We start from the raw sequence: 22,109 nt of genomic DNA, 5'->3' as shown, positions 1-22,109 counted from the left end.
TACAACCAGAAATAACACAAATACTTAACAATTTCCTTTTCATATATGTCTGTGTGTGTGCATATATAGTCTTAGTCAGTATTATATTTTGTTCTAAATTTGATATGAATTTCAGATATTAAACCAGATATCTTAAAATTCCACGCAGCAGACTCCAAGGACATGGCAGAATGTATTTAGAGTACTCATTGAGAAAATACACAGTTTATTTAAGTAGATTGAGCATTTAAAAGACCTGTTTTCATCTCTCTCAAAGCAGATAAATTTCACCACTACCACAAATGCTGCTGCATACAGAGAAATGCTATTGTGAAATGTTTACTTAAAATATACAGCTGTAAATGCTTATCAGCCATACACTTACATGGCTTGTATGTATGTATTTGTATACTTATCTTATCACATAATAAAACATGATAAAAATATGACCAAAATATGATAAAACGGCCACTTTATAAAGTCCTTTTTCTAAACACAAAATTGGGTTTTTTACATTTATGCAAATATAGCGTTCTTGAAGGTATTCAATCACTTTTATCTGACTGAACACAAAGAAATCTCTGCCTTCTAACATGGTTAACCTCAGTACTGTATTTTATCATCATATTTCAAAATTGTCCTAGAAGTGAGTAGCAGCATTTACTTTAACTACCAAGAAACCAATTACTGCCCAAAACACACCTTTCTAATCTGCTGAATACGTAACAGTCTGGGATTATCTCATATGTATTTATTTTGCAAGGTGTGTACTTTGCAAATTTTTAAGATCTCATTTCACAGTAATGCAAGTACGCTTCTCAAAATAAGAAACAATTCAGTAATATGCCATTACACTTCACACTAATCCATCTACTCAAGGTTCACATTCCTATTTAAGAGAGTTAACTGACTATATGTTGCCACTATCAAAAATCTTGTATAACTTATCATTGGTTTTAGTTATATCAGCAAAAAAGAGAAATATAAAGTTATGCTGCTGAGCTAATGCAGACCAAAAAAAAAAAAAGTTTATAATAAATAACATAAAAGTAAACATAACAAAAATTCTTTAAAAGCAGAAAAAGGTGTGAATAAAACATACTTAAAGAACAACAATATTTAGGTGGCTCTCAGATTATCAAAAAGGGTCAAAATCCAAAGAAACTATCCATGAAGAGTGGCAGAGAACTCTTGAATAGATGATAACAAATCGAAGAAAACAGTCTAAAACTTTCTTAGCAAAGGAGAAGAAAGCAGAATGCCCTGCTGCAGAAGAAATCTTATTAATGGCAAAAAAAGAGGCTGAAAATAAAGTACTTAAACTTTTTAAAAATCAGTAATACAAAACTATCATGCAGCATAATTAATTTGTCCACAAGTTCTTTAGCTAATAGCATACAAGTGCTAATCAAAATTAAGCCTTTTGCTGTTTCCATTCTGTAATGATTGAAAGAAAACTGGCAGTTTTTTTACAGCCCCATTCCTGTAAACTTTATTCTTCCTTTGTGCTGCTAAAGGTTGCGTGCTGACTTGTTCCAGAAAAAGGTATTACACATCTACCATTACAGATATTCTAGATAATAGAGCATTCTGGTTTTGCTCCTCAGCGAAGAATATGGGCACCATATTCATCCCTTCAAATTTTCAGCACTTAAATCAAATGCTTCAGTGAGGAGCTTAAGTCATCCTAAACTCCATCTACATGAGAGAAACAAGGCCTTGATTTAAGCACTTAAAAAGTTTTGTGCAATAAGTGACATACATCATAAATATAAAAAAACAGAGCATAGAGCTAGGCAAGAAGCACACTAGACATCTATGCCTGTCTCTGTAGTAGTGTGCTAAATATCTCCCACACATGCCTAAGAAAAGACATTAGAGGTACAATTTGAGATACTTCTCATTTGGCAAAGGCATACCTTGTTGTCTTCCCAATAAAGAGCAAAACATTCATCCCCTGGTCTCCAACTTTTTCCATACTCCATGTGACTTGATGGTTCCAATATCTTCTCTGGTTTGATAGGCCCAGTTCTCCTTTTGGGACCGGTGTTGTAATACAACATTTTATCATCAAAAGATGGGATCGCAGTGGGTCCTGACTTGATAGGTCCTACTCGTCTTCCTTTCTGATGATGCTCAGCATCCCCATTTGGTACAGCACTAAAATTATCAGTCCTACTGGGATTTTGGTAATCATTAACACCAAAATGTTGCTCACTTTTTACCATAAAGGCTTCACTACTTATTGTTCGTGCCTTCCTATCACAAAAATTTTCAGAATTGTGTGTTTGGTTTTCCCTCTTCCCACGTTTCTGGTTATTGTTGTCTGTCATATCTTGAGCAGCAGAATTTTCCTTGAATTCTGTGAAAGACACTCCTTTTCCTACTCTGTTTTGCATGTTGTTATCCCTTTTTTTGAAAGTAATATCACTCTGGTGAGTGGTTATGGGATAAACCAAATCCTTTGACCTATCATTTCTAGGATAATGTCTGTCATTTTTATTTTTTTCATCTGTCCAGTGTTCTAAAGAGCTGTGCCTTTCAGGACCTCTGTTTCTTGGTAACCCACCACTTTCCAAAGCCTGCCTCGAATTCTGAAAATCCTTTTGAAAACGAGGTGGTTTCTCATTCCTTGGTTGTCTCATGTCATTGCGAGAAACATGTCTTGAATGATTCTCTTTGATGCCATTCTGTTCTGTATTCATAACTTTGTGCTGTACTTGATGTGTTGGCTGAAATTGCAATTTTGGTTCTACAAAGAAAAAGATTATTTCAATTAACATATTTCACACAAATACATTTTAGAAATACTGTTTCAGACACTGATAAAGCAACAGTATTCTTTAGAAATGTATGCACCTTTGTGACATGTAAATGGAATGGTACACATAGAGAATTTAGCAGACACATTTGAACTTCAATTCCTAGTTATTGGAAAATATACACTACTCTGGGCTTTACTTAGAATCAAACCACCTAAGAGCAAGAGAAAAGCCAGGCATAAATTTCCAGATTACTCGTTCTTCCCTATGGACATCAACAGCCCACTTACGTAAGAGCCATTTAAGATGGAAAAATAGAATTCCAAAACAGAGAAAGGAGGAGGGAGGAAACTGAGGAGGAGAAGAGAATACTTCTAATCTGAATTGAAACTTTCCGTAAAAATACCTTGTTAACAGCTATTCAGGATAAAAGAGAAAAGGCAAGAAACAGAAGTGATAAAATGAACAGAACTGGCAAAATGTAGATAATAAGAATAGTAGCAAAGCCCAGGAGTCTGGAGACTCTGATCAGTGAGCCATAATAGGAACTGCTCAAGCATCACCTTTAAGAGCTTCAACCAGAACTCTTAACTGATGAAAATAAAGACAAGATTATCATGAATTATTATGGAATTACAAGCTTTTTAGGCAAACATGGAATTTTTAATGGGTTATTTAGGTGAAGAGCAAAAGGAGGGGAGAAATGAAGATGAACTCAATGGAAAATAAAGGAGAAATGAGATTAAACAGGAGAGCTGCAAGTAAGTAGGTTCTTGGTCAATACAGTACTGCATGTGAGCACTGTAACTTGCCTCATCTCCTCATTAAATTCTCTTTCTAAATTCTCTATTGTGCAGGTGAGGGGACATGTTTTTAAACACACTGGCAAATTTGAGGTAGGATAAACTGGTAACTGTGACAAGGAAGACCTGGCAGCTGAATACTGGGAGATCATGGGTCTTGAAGGCCATCTGCCAGGGAGACCCCAGGTCTGGGCTCACAGAGTGGCCAGATCTATATAAAGTACATTCACATAACTCTCCTACCAGCTCCAGGCTGTACCAGCCAACAAGCTGGACCAGAGGTGCCTGAAGTGGGTACCAGAGGGCAGCGCTCTCGTGGCCAGGAGAGACTCACTCGGGTGTGTGCGTGTTGGTGGCTGGGTATGAGATCTGCTAGCAGACTTTAAACCTACTGGAAAAGGAAAACAAACCCATTAAAGGGATTCATGTTTACATGAGCAATTTTGTGCCATGTGGGCAGCTGCAAAGGTGTCATTCTCTTGCTTGTCCATGAGCAGGAGTATGCATGGGCCTGGTGGGATTGTCCACTCAGGCTCTCATACACTCCCATGGAAAGGAATGTTACTCCTAGAAACAATGAATGCTGATATATGAGAGTAAATGCATCAACTTTCATAATTGTATGCTAGATGACAAGTTAAAATTAAAACAAATTTTACCTAGTTTATTTTTTTTAAGAAAAACACTTTCAAGTATCACATTATTAGTAGTAGCTCACAAAATTTTTATTAATATAATTTACTAAATTGCCCAATAAGAATCTAGCTCAATTTTTACATATATTTGACCCAGCATAACTTCTAGAAGTCACATTTGTTTTACTAAAATGACCTAGTGTTTTTGTTTTTTAACATGACATAAGCATACATAAGGCTTAGCTTGGATATGATCTTGGTAAAAATACATCTTACTCTACTATTTATTAGTTTGAAACCCATCACATTTTTAATGCATTAATATGTAAATATATACTACTCAGAAAGATACAAGAGTTTCATAAATATGCATTTTCTTTTTAAAAATGCAAAGATGACTTTACATCTTGCATAATTAATGTTTTTTTGTTAGAGTAAAATCCTTAAAGTTAGAAGTACCTCTTTATTTATTCTTTACAAATGAGACATGAAAATAGTGTTTTTCTTTACTTTATATCTGTACCTTTTCACTAAATATCTTCATTACATTTTTCCACTTCTGTGTAATATCAATCTTACAGACTTCATATTATCTAGAAAGATTTAACTTCCTACCTAATTAATTAACAGCCTCTGTTTACAACATATTTTCTTCTCTTCTGGTAGTAAAATGCTCAAGCTTCCACTCTTCCTATGTCCAACCTAGACTCTTAGGTCTATTCCTAATGTTAATTACTCATGAAATGACTGAACAGTTCAACGACCCTTGAATGTTTACTCCCTTGTACACACCATTACAGAAAAATGCGTATAAAACTCTAACCTAATTTACTATAAATCATCTTATTTAATATTCTGTACCATTCAATTCACTAAATTAAGTCACTGCTCCAACTGAAAAAAAAACCAGGAATGGGTTCATGACTAGATTAGGCACAGTAATACTTTCCTAGGTGGCAGGATTTTAGATTTCATTTAGATTCAAAATGTTTCCTCTTACGGGCTGTCCTTTGCCCTTTTTCTAAATGAATAAACATTTCCTGAGCTGAGATGGGTAGTGACAGTACTTAGTATATACAAGGTACACAGCCTCTACACAACACAAATGCATGCAAAGCATTTACAGTTGAGTTAAAGCCTCAAGGAAAAAGCAAAACATAGACATATTCTTCTATAATTAAAAAAAATTTACGGAAATTTCTATTCAATAGCATGTAATGCATAATTTCAGCTACTGTCACACAACATAATGTGATCATAACAAAAGCAACAGGCTGATTTGAAAGTGTGTTGTATCCTTTAATTACAATTTTTTTTTAATAGTAGTGGAAAGTTAAAATAATACTACGTGTTAGACAGCAGGTAAAGTGACTAGAGAATTTCAAAGCAGCCAACACAGTTGTTTCTTTCTAGGTCTCTTTATTGTGACATACAAAGGCTGTCACGAAACACTTGGCTTTTTTTAGTCTAACCTTTAGTCTAACCTTATGCAAAATCCAATAAACTTATGTTTCCTACAGAGGCGTAGTTCTTGTGCTAAAAGCTTCCCTGTGACCGCATCATACATGGCAGCCTTGAATGAGCAGGACACATCAACTGATTGACAAGCATAAAACAAGCATAAAGTCACTCACAAATGGAAAATGCCAAGTAACAGTAAATGTTATTTTCTCAACAGTAGTCAATAAAAAAGCCAGGAGATAAGAATAGCACTGGTTCTCTGGTTCTTCGTGTATTTGTGCTGTCTGGCCTGATCGTCAAAAAACAGAAGGGATTCTACAGTTTCTTTATGAGAAAGAGGGATCAAAAAAACCATGAAGGGATCCCATTCACAAGCTGACTATCACAACTGCTTCTATTTCCTGCCCCAACTCCAACAAAACATTGGCAACTGTTCCCAGAAAAGTAATGATTCCTACAGAGCTATAACAAATATTCATTTGGCATTTAACAAGAAAATTTAGTAAGCTACTCTCAAACAATGAGATAGATTAACTCAGTCATCATTGTTGCAATCAGAGGTCTGGGAATATGGTCTGGAAAAAATACATTTAAAAATTAATGACAAGGTTCTCGTCATCTATTTGGAAGTTCTGAGATGACAAGTTGCATTTGTCAGTCTGGAAAGCTCATTCACTCATGTTACTCATTTTGGCTTTCGTATGTGATGACGCAAGAGGACCATACAGGACCAATCACATTCTCCTGATTACAAGAAACCAGCAGGACCTGCTGCACTTGGAAATCCCAGCCAACACAATTTACAAAGCAATGCTCAGTGCACAATGGAATTTAAAGAGTATGGTTTCCCATGGTCCTCTCCTGTGGATTTAATCATGTTTAATAATGTGGCTAAATTCAATGACCATGTCCCTTCCCACACTTGTGGCAATGTTTTGAGTTTCTCCTCTAAAACTGAATAATATTTTTATGTAACTGTATGAAAGTATATTTTTGAGACAGCTACCTCCAGGGCATGTTCTATATTGTACTGGCCAAAAGATTAAAAAATTAGAAGAGAATTAGTGATATATTTGCACATACTTCATGTCACGAAGTAAAATTCCTATTTCTCAATAGCTTTGTCAAGTTAAATAAACATCAATATAATTCTTCCTAAAATGTAGCAACACTGAGGAAAGGGGACCTGAGTGCATGTTTCTGTTGAAACAAAACAAATACAAGCTGAGAAGAGTGATAATAAAGAAGTGAACAAAAATCCAAAACATTCTACGCTGTATTCACTACAAACTTTAACTAATTGGATTAAAGGACTTGAACAAAAACTGATAATTTTTTATCATTATTTAAAGTTTATGAAATTTACTATGTGTCTCTTTTATATTTAAAAACAAAATAAAAGTAGTAGCCTTGTAACACATATCATCAATGCCAACATACCAATACAACAAATAAAAGTGATTTACTTGATAGTTACAATTAGCTCTGACTGAAGTTCAATTTTTAGAAGGCCGAATAAGAAATATGATACTATTCAATTTGGATCTCTTGTCAATAGTGTTCTGTGCTTGTTGAGAACATGGCTACTGCATGGCAGATTTCAAATATTACAAATTTCTTTTAACTCCAAGAAGTCAGACTCTTTTCCCCCTCCAAGCACCCTCGCTCCCAGATATTCAAATAAATTGTGTGACCACAAAATGAAACAAATATTTGTTAATTACATTGTATTGCATTACCAATTTATTTCAAACCTTTAATTTATTTGGGACTTGATAAAGAATAATGTTCATTACTCCTTAATACTATAGCCAGAGCTCTTGGTATCATCTTATTCTCTCTGATAATCCTTGTGTTTACTTATTTAAGCTGGCAGAGATAGATGAGTTGCTCCTCATAAGAAAAGAACACAATAAGGAGAGTAATGGAAAAATTTTTTGTGTTCAGTAGCAGAAATTAACCAAGAGTAAGCATAGGCAGCTAACTGAAAGCCATTTTGTCTACTATTTGTGTTATCTCTTGCATTCAGGAGGTCTCTCTTGCCAAAATTCAAACTACTTAATTTCAACACAGGAATACTTTTGTAGGTGCCACCAACCATTCATACTAATAAATAAATAAACATGTTGTTTAAAGCTAGGGATATGTTCGCTTTAATTCCTTGCATTTCATTTAAATAAATGTATGTTGTGTTTTACAATTTAAGAGCTGGCAGATCATGGAGTCAGGTATTTAATACTTTTGATAGCTGTACTTACTTAAAACAATATTTCCTTAACTGGAAAAATGAGACAAAACATAAAAAATCCATTACAAGATATCACTTATGGGGCAAAACACTGATATGCTTTTGTATAACTAATATGTACTTCTTTAAAAAAAAAACAAACAGCAAACAACAAGAAACTTAATGTGCTGTCTTAATTCTTAAAAGGAATGTAAGTACCTCCTAAAAAATTCAAAGGTGTTTCAATCCATATATGTTTTTCTACTTGGTCTAAATACAAGTATGAAAAGGTACCAAATCAAAGAAAAAAAATTCAATAACAGTTCTGCAGTTCTTGTTCATCAATAGAACCACCCAGTCGGAAGTGAATTTAGAAATTCTCCATACTACTAAGGTTTCAGGTGCAATTAGAAACAGTAGATAAGAAAAACAGAGGATGCACAAAGTAAATCAATCCTCTGCGTACTTGAAAAGACATACAATTTTTTTTCAGACACTTTGTCTCCCCAGGTCACATAAGATTTTGAAGAAAATTTTGTGTGGTACAGGATTAAAAAATATTTAGCTCAGTTCAGCAAAACTGCCTTTTGTTTTTAGAATTTTACATCGAATCTCAGTCATTCAGAAGGAATTACACTCCGTATGAAGTGTTTAGGACTTCAATGCTTGCAATAGTGATAAATATGGCCATTCCAGGTAATTATCTGTTCCTGGTCATATACAAACATGTAACAGTAGGGACATGCTCATTTATTCAAAACCACTGTTCCTATACAAACCCCTTTTTTTCTGAATACCTAAAAAACAAGAAGAGATTTTAGAGACCATAAAGGACAGCAAGGTGCCAGAAATACTGCAGAACAATCTATCTTCTTTTATATGTAGTAAAGCACAGTGCTTGGTGAATATAAATGGAGAAAAACCTGCCAGCCTGGGTGCTCCTTAGTGTATTACTGTGCAGGAAAATCAATGAAGAGACATTCTTGGCTTTGTAACATTACATATTCGAGTTGTTTTGATCAGTTTGTCCAATGTGCCTTCCATTTCTGACCAATAGTTTTCTAATTCTAAGTGAAACAACGTATCTCTACTGCTCACAGCTGACAGAATAAAATTAAATTTAAGAGGTACTAGTAATATATCTATATACCCTGTTTTCTGCAGTCATTTGGATGCAGACTCCGTGACTGAAGAGATCACAGTCCTAAGTACAGTCACTGCAGATAGATCACTCAGCAAATACTTTTAAAACTCAGACCATCTCAGTTTGAATGGAACTTAAGTAATAATTAAGAATTTAACTGAAATCATTTTCAAAGGCAGAGGCAATAAAATGGCAGAAAATAAACTTTCAATACATGATTTTATTTGAATTCATCAGACTGCAGAGTTTTCCTCAAATTTGGCAAGGAAAAAATCACTTTTAAAAGTAAAAAATACATATGTCTATGTATTCCTTGAAATATCCATTTAAAAGACACTGCAAGCAAAAGTAAAACCTGGCATAGAAACAGAGATGCAATCCTATGGGCTATACACACTCAGTAAAGAATATAAAACTAAGAACATGAAACTAAGCAACCACTTCAAAACCTTACAAAGTCAAAAGCTACTTTTTTTCAGAAAAAAAAAGGCAGAATGATTGAAAAAAAATTCACAAAATAATCAGAAAACTTTCTGAACTCTTAAAGATGCTAACAAGTTGAGTTTGGGTTTTGGTTCCCCAGAAAGCATGGTTCAGGAATAGTACACTGGATTACATATTGATTACTCAGATAAAGTGAAAAAAACCAACATCGTGATAAAAAACATGAAAGCAAAAACCCTGTGTGTCATGCTAGGAAATACATCAGAACCTTCAGTAACTGAAGGAGTAAAAAACCTTTAGAAAGTTTTAATAGAATTATGTTTTTCTTCTTATGACATTTATGGAATCTTTTTATTTCTATTTAAGAGGAAAAAAATCTCATAAAAGTGATGTGTATTTATCTTTAAAACACAACATTGAAGGTTATAAACTGAAGTAAATGTAACACTATGCTTTACTGTCTACATACGTGTACTAAATCCAAAGGATCATATAAGTCCCCCTAAGCAATCAGTAGTATCATTTTAAAAAAGAAATTCACTCATTTCACAGGTCTTGATAAACTAGAAGTACCTACTAACTGCAAAATCATTGACAATAAGAAATTTATATAACCCACAGGGATTTATTTCTTTTAAATTCCTTTAAATATCTTTCAGTCAAACATAAAAGCCTTCTGTAATATCTCAATATAAGCACAAAATGTATCCAAAGAAAAATCAATGTTTGCAGTTAAGCCAAAAACACTACCACTGTAGTATTTTTATTTCTGTTCACTGTAAAAAATCTAATGCATCTTTGGTAAGTAAAATGAGTTGTCAAGAAATATCTCAAACATCATTCCCTATATCTGCTTTCTAAAAACGTGGTTATATTCATTACCTGACTAGTCTACAAAATTGTATCAGCTAATGCAGAATGCTGATGCAGTTAAAAGTTATTTTCTTTGAATATTTAGATTTTTTGATAAATACAGTGAAGAATTACCATAAATGAAAACTCATGATTCAGGAAGAATACAATTAGATTAACAAATTGTGATTTATGTCATTTTATTTCAAATTGCTGAGTTTTAGACAACTAACCACAACAGAAGAACTTGTATTTGACCTTTCTTGAGAAGAATAATTCTCCAAGCACTCTTTTTTTTTTAATGATTGACTGTGAAGGAAGTTCTAGGAACCAACTTTTAGATGACAGAGTTAGGAAAAAGAATTCTACCTATAGTATCCAGCATTTGTTCCAGATACATGTATTTCAGTAACTCACCCTCTACTGTTAGAGTACCCATTTTGGATTCCAAGAAATCAAACAGTGTGCTTGGTGCAGACGGTCTGGCATTTCCTAGCTCTTCTTCATCTTCAGGTCTTATTCGGCCCCGGCCTTTCCCCTTACCTGTAAGCATTAAAGGTTTTTGTGAATGGTCAATAAAAAATAAAAAAAGTGTACACATGCTTTCATTTGATTTACAAAATGTTTGTCTTTTCTGTCTTTAAAAAAATTCTGTCACAGAAAGGCAGTAATAGGACAAGGGAGAACAATTTTAAATTAAAAACTGGAGAGATTTAGATTAGAAGTGAGGAAGAAATTCTTTACTATGAGGGTGATGAGGCACCAAAACAGGTTGTCCATAGAAGCTGTGGATGTTTCATCCTTGGAAGTGTTCAAGGCCAGGCTGGATGGGGCCCTGAGCAACCTGGTCTAGTGGGTGTGGGGGAGGTGGAACAAGATGATCTTTAAGGTCCCTTCCAACCTATGTTCTTCAGTGATTCTAGGATACACATTTCCCATTTAAGGCTAATTAAATATCTGACTTCCAATTTAAAAATTTTGACAAGAATATAATACACAGAAGCCTTTCTTAGGGATTTGCTTTCAGGTCTGCAATGCACTCTAACATGCAAGAAAAAAAACATACAAATATGCTCTTCTATAATTACATTAGTAATCCACCATAAACAAATTCTTTGGCTTGTAAACAGTTTTTAAGCATCTCCTTGCAAGCTTTACCTCTAGGTGGTGGTCCCTGAATGGGTTTCTGTTTACTGTTGTTCAGAAGAAAATTTAATGCTGCCTCTAGGCTGTTACTGTTATCCATAAGTGCCTGTCTTGCTGCTTCTTTGCTAAAACCCATCTCTGTTATGTGTTTTAGAGCCTTTTCATCAACCTGAAATAAGAGGTGCACACAAAAGGAATAAATACAACACTTTGTAAACCCACCAGATTTTACATTAATTTTTCTTTAAATTGAAACAATATTTTTGTTTAATTGATTATAAATATTTCAGTTTTATATCAAATCTTTGCATACAATCTCAAAAGCAGCTAATCAAGGGATGTTTTTATTAGTAGTATGGTTTTTAATTAATTAGTTTTCAGTTCTACTATTACAGGCTTTCAAGCACAAACTCTCCAAGTCTATATGAACACTAAAAGAACTATCTTAAAATAATATGGGTATCAAAACTAGCCATCTATTCCAGTTTGAACCCTTTCACAACTTTTGCAGACAATGCAACACTCAGTTACTCCTTAAAATATGAAGAAAATATAATTGGCTAGAGGTTTTACAGAAGAAAGCAAAGACATGCAAACAATTTATTTCTGCAGAAAGGCAGGCTCCATTATTCCAAACTGTCATGAGTGTCATGACAAAAGGTCAAAACAGGAATGACAAAGCATTAAGTACAAAAAGTAACACTGCATCTGCACCAAAATCATACCAGTCACTCATCTACTTCAATAGCGGCAATCAAAACATTTTTAACTGGAACCCCATGAATAATATAACATTCGGTCTAGAGGTTCAAAAATAGCCATATGAAGACCCTACAAAAAACCCACAAAACCCCAAGCCTAATGGAATCTAACCTCTGAGATACATATTTAAATTTTACTGAATAAAGGTTTAACCAAGAATCACAGTGAAACTCATAACTATCTCAGTAAGGTACAAAAGTACCATAAGTATTCTAAGCAGACCTCAAAATTAATTGAAAGGAAAGTCATCATTCCTCAAGGTATTTTGATTTTATTCTTGTTATATTTGGGGTTTTGTTTTTAATATTACACATTTAAGACTCCATTACAGTCTTCCATCTTACCAGTTCCCGGTAGACACCTTCATTCTTCCCCTCTGGTTTTGCTATCTTCTCTTTCTGGAACAGCTCCCTGTTTCGATTCCCTCCAGCACTCACACTGAGATTGCTTCTGCTACTACCACCACCTCCTCCAAATGTCTTGGTCTTTAGATAAGAACAAAATAATATTTCAGCAAACAGAAATAATGAAAATAAGCCTCAATATTTAGCTAGTAGAAAAAATGCAGTACTTTTGTTGCAGTGCTATTTGGGTGCTTTTTTGATTATGCTCTGGGTCAACAAATAAAGCACTGATTTTCACACATACACAGAAAAAGATTAATTTATTAGTCAGGAATTTTTTTCCCCTGTGCACAAATGAGGCTGTAAAAAGGGTATATAATTCTAGCTGTTACAGTTTACCACGTAATTTAAGAAATAAACTAAAAAGGAGACCAAAGGAGAATATAAAAACCTGACACATCAGAATTAAATTTCCTAGCTATTTTTTCAGACTGTATTCAGGGAGTCACGGGGGCCTTGAGAATTAAAAAGAGCAGATGAAAATTGATAACCTGCATTTATTACTTAAATCTTATTAGCAAAATTGTAAACCCCTCGTTTATTTAGTAGTGGTAGTAAAATCATACCTACAATAAAACATTATGATACATCTATTAGATTTATTAAAATAAGAACATAGTCATCAATTCAAAAGGACTCTAAGTCTGATTCATATTTCTAAAGATACAGGAGTAGAATTATAAGCAGGCAAATATCAGAAAGCATTTTTCATTTAAAAGAGAAATACTTAACAAGAAAAGATCAAGCACAGTAAGTAAAATTCTGCAACACATGCATTCTAACCTCTTTGCTCTTTGCTACTTCTGCAATAGCAGCTGTTCTCTGCTTTTCAAATTCATCATTGTCCGCAACAGTTTTCACAGTATTTGTCATTTGCAGAGTCTTTCTGCGATCAAGGTCTCTGCTATCCACTTGCACATAAGATGCACATTTCTGAAAATAAAAAAAAAAATTTAATTAATTCTTAATTGATTTTTAATTCTTCTGCCTTCTCTCATTTGAAAAAAGACCCACCCAAGTTTTATTCCATAAGAGTAGCAGACCCTCAGATAAAGAATGTGATCATGTCGCTAAGACATCGTGATTACATCACAATGATTCTTAGAAATTTGCTGATCCTTGCCCAATTCTTTGGCATTTAAGAAGGAATTGCATTAGTGCCTACATGATCTTACCAGCAAAATCAAAGGCTCCACGCACTAAATAAAGTGAAGCATGAAATTGAGAGGAAAAATGTTACTGGAAACCGGCAAAAAAAGGAGACTGGATTAACACAGTTTTGGGTTTTTTTTAACAGGCACAATTTTTATATCCAAGTTATCAAGATTTAAGGTGTTTTGATTGCCTTTACCTAACTGAAACAAGGTACCTAGATATCATAATACAGGTACTCTTATGAAGTGACAAAGAGAAGTACACTTTACCTGCCCAAAAGGTACAAAAGGAGGAGGGCCACCCTCTGTACCAATGTTACTCCTATTGTGTTTTGCCAAACTCTGTAAAAGAAAAATTATAATTAATAAATTGCAAACAGAAACCAAATTGTATGATAAATGTCTCTATTTCAGAATGTATATGAAACTCGCAAGATGGATATTTTAAGCAGAAAATAAACTATTATTTTTAAATATTTTATTAAAAGATCTTTTATTATTAAATCTTTGCATCATATTTTAAATCTCCTAAGTTAAGAAGAGGATTGGAGGAGTGGCAGACAAAAGAAACTATGGAATTTTGCATAATCACTAAGGCAATACATAGAGCAAATGTAGAAAACTCAGTTATAAAACAAGAGATTTGTAAAGGCACACAGCACCTTGAAAAATGGATTGGACTAATTCAGCCTCGACAAGGGAAGGTTCAGGAGCACCTTATCAACCTGCATGATGGAGACAAGCTGTTTCAGTGGTGCCCAGTAAGATGGGCAGAACTGAAACACAGGAGATTCTCTCCATCGCAAAACACTTGGATTGTGAGGGTGACTGAGAAAGGGAGGCTAGGAAGTCCCCATCCTTAAAGACACTCAAAAGCTGCCAGGACACTGTCCTGAACTCTAGGTGGCCTTGATTGAGCCAGATGATTTCCATCCTCAACCATTCTGTGAAATTCATGATCCCATGCATAAACAAACACAGAAAGGATTAATCAAAATTGTATCCTTTAATGTACTAAAGAAATCTGTATGCCAAGGCTGTATAAGCACTCAGACTGTGATCCCTCTGTAAAAACAATCTCATTTTTGTTACTGCTGGAAACAAAATGCTGTGCTACTTAAGAAAAAAAAGAACAGCTCCTTAATGCTGTTAAAATGCACCAAAACTGCATTTCCTATAATGTATCTCTTTTCTCATCTTCATTTCTCACTGTCCTTTTCGCCCAATGGACATTCATGCATGACTACATACACTCTCTGTTGTCAGAGACAGCGTTAATTACTTCAGGCTATATATGACATTTACCTATATATTTATTACCCTGATGAAGAATTAAATCCATCATGCGAAAAATGGAGTATAAACACAAACAAGCTTTAAGTCACTATCAGAGAATTTCTTAAACTAAGTAATAGATTAATTTCGCTAATACATACTCTTATTAAAACTTTTGGTCCACTCCTTTCAAGTTAACTACTTTCATTCAGGAGCCAAAGACTGTTTTCTATATCATTTATAGTTATTAATTCCTTTTAAGGTTGGAAAAAAAGAATAATCCTTTTTTTTCATGCCTTGGAGCAAAAAACACTGATAAAGTATTCAATAAATAATTCAAAAAACCACTTAGAAGTGTAGAAATCATACAATTTTTCTTCTTTAGTTTCAATCAGTTCACTTAAAATGCTGCCTTAGAAATATAAGCTAACCAAGGGCTGATCACTGCAGCATGCTCACATCTCCCTGTACCTATTAACTGAAGCAGCACATTACAACAGTGATTTCATGGCCATGCCACTTCATTTCCCTGAAGCAGGCACTCCAGGTGCAATAAGCCCTTATTCTGGCACTTCTATTTGTTCGCTTGTTTGTTTGTACCAAGAGAAATGAAGGCAATTTTGGAATGAACTCCCACACTGAATCAAATTATGATTTAAAAAAATAATTATAAACTAGACAAGAACTCAAGTGCCAGATTAATTCCTCATGTCCTATAATCATGAAGAGCATGCTGAATTTACACTTTTTTCTTTCTTTCCCAAATCAGAATCAAGAGATCACATAGAAGAAAAAGATTGTTCCAATCTACTGCTCAAATATGCAATTGGGCAAATGGCAGAAAAGCCCTTAAAAACTGACTGCCTATTTATCAACATTTATCTACATGAATTTTGAATCATAACAATTTATTGCAAAAAAACTGCTCTCCATAATGAAAGAATTCTAATGAGCTAATGGTAAAGAAGAGCCCTGATACCTTCTTCTCAAGGAGCACTCTCTGCTGAGAAGTGAGAGCAGCTGCTTTAGAAACCAAGCTTCATATTGCACCGAATAAAAAGCAAAATTGGCAACACACACACAATCTTTTTAATTTACAATTAAATTTCCTCATAACTCAGCAGTAACTATCACTTTGTTATAAACTTTGTTATAAATGTATTTAGTATACCTCTTTTACCCTTTTTGCTCTATTTACATCATGACACTAAAAACATATTTCCTAGAGAATTTCATAAGAAACTAAGGTTTCCAATCTCAGATTGCTAGATATTACGTATTGTTGTACCCTCACCTTTCTTTATACATGTATTTTGAAGTATACATAACATTACCCCCTTTTCGCATGAGGTAATCTCAATATTTAGCCTCACCTTCACCAGAACAGAAAAATCTTTAAGTATACTAGAAAGCTTTACTTTTAGATTATCTGTAATATAAGTGTTAAAAATTTAAGTGCCTACCAAACAGTCACACCAATTACCTCAGCAGATTTGCTTCAGACTTCAACTTACATGTGGTCTGGTGTTTTGTTTAACAGCAATTCAAACTACTCTTCCCTCATAAGAAGAGTACTAGCAATATCTTACAGATACTGATCCTTCATGTGTGGAACATCAGTCACCATCAGAACATGAAGAACACCACAAAGAAACAATTATTTGGAACTCTATTTTCTCCTAAAGACGTCCATGACCCTTTACCTTGTATTTCCAAATAGCCTAGAAAAAAAAAATCTCACCGGAACAGTCTCATTTACTCTTTTCTTATTTATTTACTGTCGCTTAAGTACGGACACTTAAAAATACCTGAAATTTCCAGGCAAGAATTTACTTTATGATAAAATTGAATGCTACAAGGAAGAGCACATTTATTCCTCATGCAGTATGATAATACTGCATCCATTCCACATATGCTGCATTGTAGTATGAGTCTTTTATTACTAAGACTTGATTCCTCCTGAAAGCAATTTCAAACACTGTTCTGAATGGAACAAAACAATAATACAACTGAGCAAGCAGAAGCTGACAAGTAGGTGCAAAAGACAGGATACACAACTTTTATTCTAAAGTTTCATAATGTTATTTGGCTTAACACTAACTTTATACTAAGTATAAAACCCCCTTATTTCATCATCTACACAGGAAGCCAAATTAACACATCTCAGACTTTCTAGTGGGGAGAAAATATAAAACTGCCTTCAAAACTAAAAAAACTAGCTTCGAAACAAGTAATTTGAAATAGTTACAAAATATTAGTTACATACAAATAAAAGTTGCATGACTTTTTATGCAAACACAATTCAGCATTTTATTTAAGCTTTTGTGGCAAGATTAGACAAGGAGTGGCAATGTGCTTATCACTTCTCAGATATTTTATCGATTATGCTTGTCAGCTGTACTCTTCTATGAACCTTTCTGAACAAGATAGAAGCATCAAGTTCCCCGGGAAACTGCTAATCACGTAGCATCTGGCTTCTACAGCTTTGTTTGAGCCCTATCTGTCTAGCTGTCAGTCTAGATATAGAACTGGAACTACAATTTCCAGTGGTCATTGGTCACCTGTCCAAATTGATTGCTTGTCACTCACAGCTTTTCTGACATGGCCACATTCATGTGCTGTGAGCTGGTCAGCCAGAAAAAGAAAACAATACTCTGGCAAACTCCAAAAATTTGAGAACCAGAGCGCTGAGAGGATAGCAGCAGGCAATAGTTAACTTTCTGCATCGTCTTACCAGAGCAAATCAGTGATGGGTACCACTCTGTTAAATATATTGCATATATCTAAGAGAACTGGCTAATAAGTGCTGAAAGTTGTGGTCAGCAGCATGCCTTTGGTTATTAAATGCTTTGCTTTTTTTGTTTAAGTAAATAGAGTCTGTTCCAAGTTATTTCTTGATACCGATTTCAAAAAACAATTATTAAGTATAAAGCAAAACTTACCTGTTGAAGTCCAGGTAGAAGAAATATGAAAACAGACTGTCTAAAATAGCACCAAGAAAAGTAAACCAGTTCTATTCTTGTCTTGTGAACTGCACGGCATTCTTAAGAACTTGTTAACTGCCCCATTTACATTAAAAGTCAGTGGTTTTTAACTGAAGAGAGAATTCCAAGACCTAATACTAAGTAAGAATAAAAATCATAAAATGGGATATTTATGCTGTTGGCCTCAGAACCTTTTTTATTTTGAAAGCTTCATTTAAAACCAAGAATGCTTTTGTATTTAAAAAAAAACCTTTATTTTCAGCTATAAAAGCTGAAGGATACTGAACAGAACCCACTAGAATGCATAATTCTAAAATTCAAATTAATTTTGGCCCAGTTTGCCAAAATCTGGCACCAAAGAAGGCCAGCTCTGGAACCAAAGAAGGCTAGTTCTAACAAAAAATACTGAGCCCAACTTAGAAGGAGCAACAATAAAATGAGTATTTCATACAGAACTAACCACCATGCTACTCTGTTTCAGAGATGTGGATGCAAAAATACAGAGAGATGCATGGTTGTAGTAGCAACAGTTAATTTGACAAGTATCTGGGACTAACGGTAGTAGGGTCACAACTCCTGCCCTAGGAACTTCCACCTGTTTGTGAGAAAATGTATGAAAAAATACTCCCACAGCCACTTGTGTTCTACTGGGACAGAAACCAAAGGAAAGGAGCTTACACATATTTATGCCTTGTTGGAAGAATTTTAAATCTCCAATTTGACTTTGTAACCACAATTTATTTAAAGTACAGATGAAATGTGAAATACAGGGCTCATAACAAACGTTACCAACTTCAATGCTTTCAGTACATTTATTCTATTATTTTTGCCTCAAAAAGACACAGTCCGTAGACAGTAACTGTAAAAGTCAGAACTCCATAGTATTTTGGTACCAAACACATTGTTTAAGAAAGCAACCACCCATGACTATTTACCAAAATAAATGTAGTATGTTTGATTAATGCTTTCAATCCCTGCAGAAAGGAATGGGTTCCCATGCAAAGATCACCTGTAATTTTTTAATTTGCAACATTATACATAAGACCTACTTGCATACATTTGGCTGTAACCCTAAAAGTATTTGGACAGTACTGTTCTAAAAGCGTATTATACGCAAGTTCACAGTCAACAGAATAATTTTGACGTTTTTAAATGTAATATGCAACTCGTAAAACAAGCATTTCCAGTGGTGTTACCTCACCCTTTGTAATTCCCACTTTTCTATAAGATGCTCCACTTCACCTCCAAGAACTGCTGTGTTACTATCATCCAACAGCAAGAATCCATTTCTCACTTCAACAATTCCTGAAAGCTTAATTTTTGTTCCAGGTGGAGTGTTCAGGCTAGAGGTAGAAACAAAGTAAAAAAATTCAACTACATTTATTAATATTCTGCCACAAAAAAACATAAACTACTCATTATAATTCCAATATTTTCATATACCATAATAAAAAAAAAAAGCACAGTACTTTTCAATAGTTTTATTGGAACGCTTCCCACACATTATACAAAAATGCCATAGTGAAAATTAGATTCTAACAGAGATGAATATTAGCAAGTTGTCAGTTTGGTTAATATCCAATTTCATAACACCAAACTAAGGAGAGGATTTGTTTTGACTATCAGATTATATTCTTAGACAACTGACTTTGAGGCAGGTACCTCATATTTATAGTTAAGAGTAGATTTTCAAATAGTTAATCTCTTTTATACATTTAACTTAGTAGACACATAGAGTGGTTAGAAAGGAACTTTTCTACATATTGCTAAGAGTTAGGGCTAAACTAGAATAAATACAAAAACTATGCATCTCATAGTGCTTCTTCTCTCATTATTCTAAAATTTAAAAACATATGAATACTTTCTGTCATCAGCTCCCACATGGAGCCACCTTATCTTTTTCTCATATGAATCTACCCTAGGAAAAGCAACAGGAGAAGCATGAAATAATCGCATATTTCCAACATGTAATTGAAAGACATGACAAGCAGTGCAATCCGGAAACTGGTTCTTCTTGTGAGAAACAGGACACAGCCAGTTCAAACCTTTCAACTGAGAAACAATCTCTTTAAAATATGCTAGAGCTACTGTTGCAATCACAGGCCAATACCACGTGGTGAGGAACATTCATAGTGGAGTCAGACAATTACAGTACCAATGGCATTTAACCTTAGCGATGTTAATGGATTTTTGGATTGTCCTGATAAAGGGAAAGAAAATGAGATAAAAAATAGACATAAAAGAAATACAGAAAAAAATTAAAGACAGACAAGGGAAAAGGGGTAAATGGAAACTATAGTCATGAAAAACCTAAAATTTAAAAGAAAATTTTGGTATTTATTTAAAGTAACAATATGTACTGAAACAGCATATTATTGCAGTTCCTAGTCCAACACCAAACTTGAAACAATTACATATAACATGAATTAAATCTTTAAATGTTATGTAAAAAGAAGAGCCCACAACATTACTAGAGTGGCAAGTTCTCTAATATTTTTGAGATTTTATCAAAGAGCTTTCAAATTATGTCTCGTACTGGGTGTTGTGTGATCTAGAATCTACTTACACAGGAGTTTGTTTGCCTTCCTTTATTGCTCTCTTTATATTTATATTTATATGATATTCCAAGTTCTGCTGGCTCAAGCTAAAATTAAAATATCATTAAATGTTCTGACAGCATCACTCTAAACTGCAAGCTGGCTCCTGCTCAGAAGGAACGGTTTAACAGTAAAAGACAACATTCAAAAATTAAGTATGTATCTATATCTAACTGTTGCAGCTAATAGAGAAAGACTGAATAAGAAGGGGTTTTTTTTTAAACCAAAGTTATCTGGACTAGAAGAGTGCAGAACACACCATGACTCTGAAGACTAAACACCAGAGATTGTTTTTGGCACCTCCATAACCAAACGCACAATGTTCAGCAGTAATCAGCTCTCTTAGCCTTCACTTTTAACTGAAGAAATATCCAAGTTAAAGGCCTGTCCATGGTTAAGCAGCATTAGCTGCACTGGCTTAGGAGTGTCAGGCCTGTGGCATTCCTACTACAAAGGTATGGCAAAAGATCTGCTACTAGTAAAAATTGGGGAAGTTTACACACACCCCCAAAATTCTGTGTGTTGTGAAACTACAACTCAGGAGATGGCTGCAAAAATCCACTTTCTTCCATTATGTTGCTCAGCATAAATAGAACTGCAAATTACATTCATATATACGTTTGCATGTTGAATTCAAATTTCTCCTTTACATACAAATCCAAGAAAGAAGCCTCTTTTGTCAAGTTTTTTTTTTTCATAAATTACTAAGGACACTTCCACTATTTCAAGGACATTTACCTATCAAAGGAAAACATGGAAAAGTTTTTCACCTGATTTTTGACATGCTACTGTATTCTATAGCTGTACAGTTTGTGTGTCCATCAGTCATCTGTAAACGTAACATTCTGGGAGCAGCCTGAGATTCTTCATTATCCTTTGGTGCAGCAACATTGCGAATTTTCTGTATTTGCAGGACACATGGCCCTTCCAGCTAGATAAGTCAAATAGAAAAGACAAAAGTGTTAGCACTGTTAAGCAAACACACTGCAATATCTAGACACACCAACAGATGCCCCCAGGCAAAGAAAAGTGTAATTTGATGAGGCAGTCAAGTTGAATTTCTATCACTCATGTACTCTGTGTTCTAAAGTATGATAAAAATGGTTTTTTCAGAGAAACAATTGTGATACTTCACAGATCTGAGATATCAATTATAAAATAAAAGTGAATGAAAACAGTTGAGGAGGCAAACAAAAACACAGATACTGTCACTTTGAACACAGTATGGAGTCCAGATAAGATTTCACTACAGGGTGTCACTAATGGTCTTCTAAAGGACAAAAAAAAAAAACAGCTTAGAAGAGCATCTGTTCCAATCAAGAGGAAATTTCAAGTACAATTGCTTTGTAGCAACCAACTAGAAACATAGCTTCTTTGAACAATGGTCCAATCAAAACATAACAAACTGAAGTGACATCACTAGTCTATTGATTACATAAAAATGGATACACACACCACAATCTACGTTACAAAAAATATA

General features: G+C 34.2%; 1 protein-coding gene across 3 annotated transcripts in view; it reads right to left on the bottom strand.

The window, feature by feature from the left end:
• TDRD3 (tudor domain containing 3) overlaps positions 1–22,109 on the bottom strand; it is a 92,134-nt gene that overhangs the window by 22,908 nt on the left and 47,117 nt on the right. For all 3 annotated transcript variants that reach the window (XM_088159731.1, XM_014895359.2, XM_014895358.2), the window contains exons 4-11: positions 21,400–21,560; positions 19,234–19,375; positions 14,044–14,115; positions 13,403–13,552; positions 12,560–12,700; positions 11,466–11,622; positions 10,725–10,850; positions 1,899–2,731 (exon numbers count right to left, since the gene is read on the bottom strand). In XM_088159731.1, the coding sequence (XP_088015857.1) occupies positions 1,899–2,731; positions 10,725–10,850; positions 11,466–11,622; positions 12,560–12,700; positions 13,403–13,552; positions 14,044–14,115; positions 19,234–19,375; positions 21,400–21,473 (1,695 nt within the window). In that variant the 5' untranslated portion in view covers positions 21,474–21,560. The remainder of the gene's footprint in view (positions 1–1,898; positions 2,732–10,724; positions 10,851–11,465; positions 11,623–12,559; positions 12,701–13,402; positions 13,553–14,043; positions 14,116–19,233; positions 19,376–21,399; positions 21,561–22,109) is intronic.

Source organism: Sturnus vulgaris, chromosome 2 (genome assembly GCF_052056855.1).
Source record: "Sturnus vulgaris isolate bStuVul1 chromosome 2, bStuVul1.hap1, whole genome shotgun sequence".
NCBI classification, from domain to species: domain Eukaryota; kingdom Metazoa; phylum Chordata; class Aves; order Passeriformes; family Sturnidae; genus Sturnus; species Sturnus vulgaris.
This window is presented reverse-complemented; position numbering and strand designations above follow the sequence as displayed.